Source organism: Ctenopharyngodon idella, chromosome 15 (assembly GCF_019924925.1).
Source record: "Ctenopharyngodon idella isolate HZGC_01 chromosome 15, HZGC01, whole genome shotgun sequence".
NCBI lineage: Eukaryota > Metazoa > Chordata > Actinopteri > Cypriniformes > Xenocyprididae > Ctenopharyngodon > Ctenopharyngodon idella.
The window spans coordinates 34,216-44,451 of record NC_067234.1 but is presented as its reverse complement, the minus strand read 5'-3'; the positions used below and the strand labels follow the sequence as shown (position 1 = coordinate 44,451).

The 10,236-nt window shown below is 34.8% G+C and overlaps 2 protein-coding genes across 4 annotated transcripts; both read right to left on the bottom strand.

The window, feature by feature from the left end:
* Window positions 1-2,516: 2,516 nt before the first annotated feature.
* Window positions 2,517-4,654, bottom strand: LOC127496076 (RWD domain-containing protein 3-like). 2 transcript variants are annotated; one of them, XM_051863674.1, is made up of 4 exons: window positions 4,250-4,629; window positions 3,321-3,784; window positions 2,940-3,055; window positions 2,517-2,832 (listed from the first exon to the last, which is right to left on the bottom strand). In XM_051863674.1, exons 1-4 carry the CDS (start codon window positions 4,332-4,334, stop codon window positions 2,721-2,723), a joined length of 777 nt encoding a protein of 258 aa, XP_051719634.1. In that variant the 5' UTR covers window positions 4,335-4,629; the 3' UTR covers window positions 2,517-2,720. The 2 variants fall into 2 exon arrangements, with proteins under 2 accessions (XP_051719634.1, XP_051719635.1); XM_051863675.1 differs by lacking the exons at window positions 2,517-2,832; window positions 2,940-3,055 and having other exon boundaries at window positions 3,315-3,784; window positions 4,250-4,654.
* A 132-nt stretch (window positions 4,655-4,786) lies between these two features.
* Window positions 4,787-9,722, bottom strand: LOC127496075 (holocytochrome c-type synthase-like). 2 transcript variants are annotated; one of them, XM_051863671.1, is made up of 7 exons: window positions 9,564-9,722; window positions 7,754-7,871; window positions 7,377-7,552; window positions 7,156-7,304; window positions 6,955-7,074; window positions 6,784-6,870; window positions 4,787-5,726 (listed from the first exon to the last, which is right to left on the bottom strand). In XM_051863671.1, exons 2-7 carry the CDS (start codon window positions 7,866-7,868, stop codon window positions 5,534-5,536), a joined length of 840 nt encoding a protein of 279 aa, XP_051719631.1. In that variant the 5' UTR covers window positions 7,869-7,871; window positions 9,564-9,722; the 3' UTR covers window positions 4,787-5,533. The 2 variants fall into 2 exon arrangements, with proteins under 2 accessions (XP_051719631.1, XP_051719633.1); XM_051863673.1 differs by lacking the exon at window positions 9,564-9,722 and adding an exon at window positions 8,402-8,525.
* Window positions 9,723-10,236: the final 514 nt, after the last annotated feature.

Genomic DNA, 10,236 nt, shown 5'->3' with positions numbered 1-10,236 from the left:
CAGTGTTGTTTTGTAAGAACATGTCAGGGAAAAGGTCAGGCAAGGTGAATTTATAGTTCAGAGTGGATCATTGTAAAGGGCGAGGAGGTGATTTTCATTAAGCCTTGTTAATTATGTTTAAAAAAAGAAATTTCATGTCAATTGCTTCTGGACCCTCCTAGGCAGCAGCTGTCTGCACAATGTGTATAAGATAAACATAAAATGACAGCCAGCTATACAACTTGTGTATGTGGGAGTATAAAAGAGAGCTAAAAACAGCATTGCTTCATACCTTTTGCCTAATTAAAGCTGATGTTCAAAAACCAATCTCTTATAAAATAGAGTGCTTATTAACCTGGAAAAAAAGTATCAATAAATTTAAAAGATGAGTCTTAATTTGTTTGAAGTACAAAAGCTGTCTTTAAGGTCAGTGAGTGTGCCAAATTCAATTTACAAGTTTAATTTAAAGAGCATCTTCACACCAACCGCTCAACAAAGATTTACTTTGTTTTAATTGTATTAAAGAAACACACTGAGTTCTATTCTCAACATTAAGAGGAAAACTTTGTACTTAGTGTTTGCTCTTGCAGAGTGTAGCAGATAAGATCATTGATTTTGCCTTTAAAAAAAAATGAAGCAGTAACTACAGCTTGTTTTTGCCCTCTAGAGCTTTAGCTGTGTCATTGCGATTCAAATCTCAGCTATGTCACTAAATATTTGGGTACATATTAGGGGTTCAAATTACTCATGGTTCGGTTTTTATCACGGTTGTCACGGTTTCGGTATGGTTCAGTATGTGCTATGTTCAGGGGAAATAGGACTACTGTCAAATAAAAATAAAGAAAATAAGAACAAATAATAACACAAATAAATACAGAGCAAAGATACAAATAAAATAAACAGTGCTTTTCGGGTGTTTCAGGTATCTATCAGTAGTTTTCAGGTACAGAAATTGAATAAAGTAGCTCATCATATGGAAAACAACATTGCATATAATCTTCATTGTATAAATTAAAGGCACAATATGTAAGAGTTTTGCTGTAAAATATTCAAAAACCACTAGGCCAGTGTTATATATTTTGTTCAGCTGAGTACTTACAATATCCCAAATGTTTCCAACTATTTCTAAATCGAGAGAAAATCACGATTTTAACCAAGGATACGGGACGTGTCTGGGAGTCGCCTGTCAGTGGCGTCATATCTGCGTTACCCTCGGTTTGCGGTTTTATTTTGTAGAAACCATGGAAACACTAAAGACGCTTCAATGTATTACATGTTTTATTAGACAAGGGAACAACTGTTTGGTTACATTTATAGACAGAAAATGAATTATTGTTATATAGCTCAACACGTTTAGTCTTTTTGTTTAAATCAAGTTTTCTTGATTTTCCAAGAGTACCATGTTTTTACCATGCCTCAGAAAAAACACTATTTTGTCAAGTTGTTTCGTGCGCTTGCGCGTGCCTCAAAAGAGGACTTAAAATAACTTACAAAAATACATACACAGCTACAAGTGTATGCACCACTTGCTTTATGCAAGCACTATATAGGATAAATCACTATTCAGGATTTACCCTATTATACTTCATCGACACGAATTGGTAGGTGAAACAACAAACAGCCACCCACAAATAGTCTATAAACAAAGCATAAGGCTGTCTTTGAGTTCACATGAACAACGGTTAAAGTTTCTGTCAGGCTACAGAAGAATACCATAATTCCTCCGTTCAATTAGGCCTAAGACATCGAGAGTCACGCAGACCTATAACAACCCAGCCACACAGAATAACATGCTTTACCTTACAGAATCGACCACAAACTCCAATGTTTATATTTTTTCTACGAATCTTTGAGTTAATATGTACTAAACATGAGTGGAATTTGCAAAGCAGCGCCCCCACAACTTGATGCTCATGACAAGAATGGCATGTATTTTCTTTATAGAAGTGAATTAGGTTTAAATCGCCGTCATGCATGAATGAATTATATTTTTGCAATTTTACACATAATAATCCACAATGATCACATTACACAAAATTGAAATTGCACGTCAAAATAACACATTGTCAATATTTTTTGAGACCCCCCAAAATTTCACAAATCACGTTTTCAGGGGAGCCCATGTCTTATTAAGCTCCCCCTAGCTCCCCCGTAGTTCGCACCCTGCTCATAAGTGATCATTCTGGAGAACATGATTTTACTGTCGGTGACTTGAAGCAGCGGTTCGCAGACTGATCAGTGTATGACATCAAAGTACCGCGAGAGCGATTAGAGAGCAGACGGCTCCATATGATTTTGAATTGCTCTCGCGGTACTTTGATGTCATACATAAACCTATCGGTCTCTGCAGCGCCGCTTCAATTCGAGCACACCTACAGACGTCTAAAATTCATGCAGCTCAAGACGAGTGCTGCTGTTACTAAATTCATGCACATTTCTTAAATAAAAACGTTACATGAGATATTCAACTCGAAGTCAGTTTAATGTAGTTTGTTGAAATACTTTGTACAGTACACTTCAGGGATGACAATAGTAAATAGTTTTACCACTCTTTTTTATTTTGATGTTGTTTTGAACTTGTGTTTACAATTTCATGCAATTTGTGTACATTTTCACCAATCCTACTCAGTAAAGAGACATGTCCTGTATGCATGATGCGTTTTATGATGGGAATACATCAAAAGTTGTTGAGTTTGGCTCCACCCAGTGGAGAGCGTTTATATTATACAGCAGCTGTCCTGTCAGATGAGCGAGGGCACAAACTGGTTATAAAGCTCAGTTAGTCCAACAAGATCAAACTCCCTTTTGAGGTCATCAAGTAATAAAATGTCTTTCACTTCAAATGTAGACATCCTAAAAAATGAAAAAACCAGCTGTGAAATTTGAACAATGGGCAGTGGAGTATTTAGAGCCTAGTTAACAATATATCACACAAAAGTGAATGCATTGTATATGCTTACATTATCTTCTCCTCTGGTTGTGGAATCTCACAAAGGACACTCATCATCTTTTCCTTACAGCGTTTCCCTGAAGAATCAACATCAACTTTTACAGTCTTCTGAAGGTGGATGTATTCCTAGTATAGAGAGTCAGCTTAGCATGTTCACAAGAATGGATACGCAAATGATACAAACCAAATCCAATAAAAACTCTACAGTTAACCAGGAATCACATGAGAAAGTAATAAAAACTGCTTAGAAAGTGTGTACTATAAAGATGCCCAGAATATCCAGTGATGGCTGTGGTATTAATGCTTATATAAGTTATTGAATCAAATATCTGGGAAATGACAAAAAATTTTTAATTAATATGTTATGTTCTATATGATTTTGTAGTCATACTTTAATATTTTCCTTTGTTCCTTGCAGCAGAATCAATATCGGTTTGCCCATAAAGAGTCTCCCAGTGAGACACAGCTCTGAAGCCCATTTTTCAATCAGTTTTATGTATTTTGCTTTGGATCTCATGTGATCTAAATGTAGTAAAGCGGTCCAGGTTTCTTCTGTAGTTTCTCCTCTGACCTCTGCTGAATGACAGCTTGATGTTTTGATCAAGTCAGAGAAGTTATCCTGAAGCCACAGCATTAAGCCATGGATCATGGGCTCTGGTGGAAGTGATCGTGCTGTGTCCAGTAATTGCTGTCTCAGGTCATGACACTGTTTCCTCGATAAGTGCCTGGAACTGATGCTGATATCTGGAGGAGTGTGGGGGTAGTCAGGAGAGATGTGGAAAATAAGGCCTAGCGGGGTCTTCTCGCTGTTCCTCTCTATCAGTGTATGTATACGGCACACAATTCCCCTCTCAGCTGCATTAAAACATGACATTTCAACAGGAATACAATTATGGGGATAGAGTTGTGTTCATGGAATTTGTGTGTTCATATAATTATCCACAAATAAATGTAAAGAGATTAATTAATTAATTAGACAAATAAAAGACCATAGTTACTACAGTTATTGTTTCTACTGTAAAGCCATTATAATGAATTTGGATCTCCTTCAAACTGTATCAGAGGCTTTCTGAATCTTTCAGTATTTTTTTTTAATAACAGTGAAATATAATACAAAGTTACCACAGCTTTACTGTAAAAACAATATAAACACCCATTAACTGTAGTAACTGTGGTATTTTGGCGCAAACAGTGGCTACCACGGTCATTACATTTTATGTTCAATAAAGAAGAAAAAAACACGGGTAATTTTTTTTTTTTTTTTTTTACAGTCTATGGTAATTACAGTAAGAATACTAAAATGCATCCAGCAGAACTCACGTGACTCTTCTAACAGCTCGAATTCGCCCTGCTCGCAGTATATGGCGGATAAAACTGACATTTCATCAAACGCTTCCTTTGACATTTTTGCAGTCTATGTGCGAAATACGACATTATGTATTAACGTTTACATTTGACCGGTTTCAGTTTGTTATTGAACTACACGGTCATATTCCGTGTAGAAACACTAGAACAGAACACCAGTTCCGACTGACAACGTGTTACATTTAGGCCCGGTTTCCCAGACATGGCTCAGACTAAACCAGGATTAGGCCTTAGTTGAATTAGGACATTTAAATAGCTTTTATAAACGTACCCTAGAAAAAAAAAAAAAAAAAAAAACATTACTGGCGAGCATCTTTAGACAAAACAATGGCACTTACATATTTTAAGATATGTCAGTACAAGCTGCTTTCAGTTAAAACAGCTCAAACATGTATTTTAGTCCAGGACTGTCCTTGTCTGTGAAACCAGGGGAGTGTTTCTTAGTTCTCAACATAGATATGCATGGATTAAAACAATATAACAGTTAATTAATTCATGTTGATGGGTCATTTTATTGTATAGCAGCGTTGCACAAAAGTGCCATCCCTAGACAGTTCAAATTTAAAGAAAATGATATTACACACCAAAAACAGGTATAAATGATGCTCCTTTTTGACAGTACCTAAACAAAGTATTTAATTTCTGTTCTGTAGAGTGACATATTTCATCTTCATAATTTGTTTGGAACATCATGTCAGTAGCAAATTAGAAAACAGTGAGTGAGCATGTTAATGAACATTATAATAGATTCCTTTAACAACTGACTTTATGGCAGAAATAAATATAATTGATATGAAGAAAAACTAAAAAGCATGTATCAGAGTATTTACACAGTCACTGGATTCAGTCTCCCTGGATGGTTAACACTGTAGATATTTTACAATAAAACAGGAAGACAAAAGTATACTGACATGCCATTAAAAATCATACAGTACACTTTATTTTTTGTATGCCAGAATGCCTTCATAAGAGTACTATTTTTTTTTTATTATTATTATTATTTATTTTGCTATTTCCTCTTTAATTACAGTAACAAAGTACAATGTATGATACTGTATGTCTGCAACAACAGTGCCAACTATAGCATTCTTCGCATGTGTCATTGGAGGAAGTCATGAGAATATGTACATAAAGGAAAATAAGGAGTTCATTATGATTCCATTTGCAAAAAAAAAAGTAAGTTATATAAATGAGTTCATGTATATCTATAGATCACACAAGACTCAATGTGGAGAATATTCATGTGGAGGTCCAACGCCACCAGGCCACTTTCATACGGTCCCAAACAGCTCCTAAGGAATCGAAGGCAGGACGCACGTCAAGGATAGTATGCTTAGACACCTGGCCTCCATCATAGTAGTCTATCACATATCTGACATCTTTTCCACACCGGTCAATAATCCAGTCATGCCTGTCAAACGGTAGCTCATGCCTACAACACAGAGGACCAAAAGCACGTTATCACTTCTGAATTGACAAAGACACTTAAATTTTTCTTAAGATGATCACAGAAGTTTTTCTGAGAGAAAGCATACAAGCAAGAACATCAAATAAATTTTATTAAAGCTTTTCAATCTTTTAGTTGCCAAAGACCCTCAAATATGACCATCCTTCTGTGAGGTATCCCTATCCTAAAATTTAAAAGGCAGCTATATATTTTCATGTATAAAGTGAATTAATATTATAAATGTGTAAAATATTTATTTTCAATTATATCACTGCACTCTAACTCACTGTAGTACTGTATTACTATATGTAAGTTAGATGTATTTTATTATGTATCAATTGATTATTTAAATCAAATGTCATTTATTTAATCATTTTTATTTGAATCAATTTAATTAGTTTAATCTTTTTTATTTATTTATTTATTTTTACACCCTTACTATTTTTATTTATTTAAATAAAGTTTTATTTATTTAAATTTTGTTAATTTAAATTAAATAGTTATTTAGTTTTATATAACATTTTATTTAAATTCATTCAAATGTTTTATTTATTTTTTATTTAAATATAATTTCATTTATTTTTATCTAATGTATTAATTTATTATTTATTTAAATAACATTGTATTTATTTAAATTTTTTTAATCAAATTTATTTAGTTAATTAGTTTAATCTTATTTATTTTTACATTTTTCACACTGCTTTTTTTTACTGACCCCCAGCACTTCCTTGTGGCCCACTGGGATTCCTTGGACACCAGTTTGTAAACCCCTGTATTAAAGGGATAGTTCACCCAAAAATGAAAACTCTGTCATCATTTATTCACCGTCAAGTTGTTCCAAACCTGTATAAATTTGTTTCTTCTGTTAAACACAAAAGCAACATTCCATACCAACATTCTTCAAAATATCTTCTTTTGTGTCAAACAGAAGAAAAAAAAAAAAAAACTTATACAGGTTTGGAACAACTTGAAGTTGTAAGTAAGTGATGACAAAATTTTAATTTTTGGGTGAACTATCATTTTAAGGGATACCATCTCTTACCCCATCCAATGGCGAAATCTGGCTCTGGGTGAAAAGTCTTTTGCTTTGCCACCAAACCTTAGAAGAGAAGGTCCACATGGGCATTCTCTGTAGAAAATAACAACAGAACATCAGGAATCATCTACTCGGTAACATCTGAGGTTACACAGCTGCCTTTAACATGTGACTTACTTAGAATGTAGCTTTTCCCATCTCAGGATTTCCTGCCAGGCTTGCTCATTATTCTGGTTGTGAATCCTGATGATGTTTGTCATATCTTTCTGTTTGATATCATCATTGTTCCAGCGCCATCTGGTGAGAGTTTGAGTCATAAGCAATGAAGCTGATGAAGCTAATTAGACGTACATTGCCTTTTCTCCATCAGGAACTCACCCTTTTCTCAGCATGGCATTCCAGAACATCTGCTCTGAGGGATAAACCCATTTCTGCTCAGATCCAGCACGAGGGATGGTAGATTCCTCTCTTACAACAGACAGCGGGAACGGTTGATCAGCTGAAGGTTGCTGGTTAGGTGGTGGCATCTATAGAGAACAGTAAATAAATCCTCAGTGCATCTAAACATCCAGATAACCAATTTCAAAAGGGCAAAGTACCATGTTTGCTGGATTGATGTCAGACATTGTGGGTTTAGCCCTGTCAGCAGCTCTCATAGGACACTCTACAAATTCATATGCCCTGTCCTGATGTGCTGGTACATCTGCCGCTTTCTTCAGCTGATCGCTAGCAGGTGCAGACCCCTGATGCATTGGACATTCTGGCGGAGGGGCACCTATTGGAGATTTTAAGAACAAAATCTGAGGAGAACATCTTTTTGAGATTAAGACATTTTCCTATATAAAAGCTGCAATAACTGATCAATAAAATCAACAGATTAATCGATTATGAAAATAATTGTTAGTTGCTGCAGCCCTATGTATATGTTAAAAGACTGAGTATTATAATTATAAAGAACTGGAGGTACCCATCTCACTTTTATTAACATCTTGATGCATTGGACAGCCCTTTGGTGGTGCGCTGCCAAAGTCAGGCACCATGATGCCCTCTGCCTTCACAGTGCCTGTAGGGCTGGACATAGTGTCTCCCATCAGCTTCCCAGACAAAAAAAGATGAAACGACACAGTAAGTTTTGAGTGGCTTATACATTTAGCATAATATTGCTGTCATATATGGGTCATTGACGAATAAGGTTTTTAAAAGTGTAAAAAAACATTATGGAGATAAAATTAATTTTGAAGTTTTATTAAGTGTTAACAATGAGATTATATGGTTTTTATAATCAATTAACACTGCTTTTGTCATTTTTTTACAAGATGGACAAAATTTGTCACCAAAAAGTCATTCAATTTAACCAAAATTTTGTTTTTTCCAAATGACACTTTTAATTATATCGAATGACGATATTTTCAAACAATACTAACAGGCTGATATCTTGCTAGTTAGCTTGCTAGCTAGCAAGAAAAAGGACAATTAAACATTTTATATTTAGTACAAGTTTTTAAAATATTACAACATTTTCTATGTTTTATAGCAGTTTTACAGAATGACCTGATGTTTCGGGACATGTGTATGAGCAGGTGAAAACATGAATTTTTCAAATAGTTAAAAGAGAGTTAGTTACTTCGCTTCACGGCCATGAGGTCCTTTGCAGGTGTCTGAATAATGTCACATCCTGTCACATGATACTGACCACATGACTTGATCCAAAATGGTCCCTTTTATATTGGTTACTCCGAATGACATTAATAAAATTAATTTTTCCAGACATTCTTTCTCATAACAAAGCAACGACTTCTACACATAATTTTAATATCATTTTGCACTATGTTGATATATGATGTTATAAAATCATGCCAGAATAAAAAATATATACATTTATTACATTTTTAAATATTTTAATCACAAATTAAATGGCTGTATTGGCCTTTGGACGGTTAAACCGAATGACCTTTTGACACTTCAAAAACTTTAAAATACCTTTATATGTAGCAAAATATAATTAAAACCTTTTGGATTCAATAAAAGTGATCTAGTTGTAGTACCTTACATACTTTGGGTGTCATATCTTTGTTTTTTTATTATTATTAAGGCCTTTGGACAAAAAAATGACCCGTCACATCATTGACCCATATACAGTTATATATGCATGCATGTTATATATACATGCAGGAATAAAATCCTATTATGAAAAAGTCTAACAACTAAACTCAACTATTGTGTTCTTGCATTGATAAATGCAGAATTTTGTAAGTCGGAGACTTAGGATGACATAACTTGTCTTCACTTTGTTTTTTTTTTTATTATATTATCATTGATGCAAATTCAAAGAAATAACAACATGCAATACAATTATTCCCACATATAAAGCTAAAGTACAACGGGAAGCATCTACAATAGAAATTAAAAAAAGTGTTTTTGCCTTATAGTTGTCAAACTGTACATCTGATTGGCTCCTGTGTCACTATTACAGTACACCAAAGATCTGTACACATGTGTCTTTCTTTCTACAATTCTACCACAGTCCGTGGATAAAACGTTATTGATATCTGCACCACTACAAAACTCATGACAAAACTATGCTTTTGGGAAGTTGTGCAACAAATGTTATACAATACTCTTCACTTATAGAACAGTATGGACACAAGCATAAGATAAAAGCATGTACTAGTCTGTCCAGGGTTACTAACTGCTCATATAGTTCAAATTGCCTTGTGTTGCCTGCTTACATGGCCAAGATATCGCTGATAAAAGACTAACCACTATATAACAGTAGTCACACTTACCTCCACCTCTACTGTCAATGTCGTTCACACTAGAAACATGCCTCATATCCCGCGATGCTCTGGGTCATTGCATCATAGATATGTATACTTATAGATGCCTTATTTCGATCGCTCCAGACACGTAGGTGCGCCCGCCATCTTGCAACGGTCAGCGTGTCATCACTCACAGAATCGATGACGCCACATGCTGCTTCTGGTTGTGAAACCACCAAGATTTAAATTCCCGAAGAAATTTGATAACGTGTTGGATTGTGTTTTTATATATATTAACTCAACATTATACGTTTTACTATAGTAATTTTAATGTTATTACTTTTACTATGATAACTTTTTAATGTCAGCTGGCACCTTCGTCTTGTTGTATTGTGTTAGTTTAGCAAAATCGTCTGCTGAAATCTGTAATTTCATAGATATTCTATTCATACATGCGCAGTCAACTCGCTCTCTAATGTTCACGGACCGCTCCAATATGGCGGACGACTTACGGCCCATTGCAATGGTCGCTAATGAGGTATCTATATACATCTATGCATTGCATCACGCTAAGTGTGTGGCAAACATAGACATCCAGATGCACACTGCCCTCTAAAGTATTGGAGTTTAACATCCAGTGCACACTGCCCCTAGAGTATTGGAGTTTGTATTTTCATTTTATTTTATTTAAGTGACTAAT

Bases quoted from the DNA above. Each gene is read 5' to 3' on its own strand.
- LOC127496075 (XM_051863671.1), bottom strand. From the start codon at position 7,868: ATGGGAGACACTATGTCCAGCCCTACAGGCACTGTGAAGGCAGAGGGC. The intron at 7,553-7,753 runs GTGAGATGGGTA...AATCTCCAATAG, and splicing joins GCATCAAGATGTTAATAAAA to GTGCCCCTCCGCCAGAATGT. The intron at 6,871-6,954 runs GTAAGTCACATG...TATTTTCTACAG, and splicing joins TGGGAAAAGCTACATTCTAA to AGAATGCCCATGTGGACCTT.
- LOC127496076 (XM_051863674.1), bottom strand. From the start codon at position 4,334: ATGTCAAAGGAAGCGTTTGATGAAATGTCAGTTTTATCCGCCATATAC. The intron at 3,785-4,249 runs GTGAGTTCTGCT...GTTTTAATGCAG, and splicing joins CGAGCTGTTAGAAGAGTCAC to CTGAGAGGGGAATTGTGTGC. The intron at 3,056-3,320 runs GTATGACTACAA...TCTCTATACTAG, and splicing joins GAACAAAGGAAAATATTAAA to GAATACATCCACCTTCAGAA.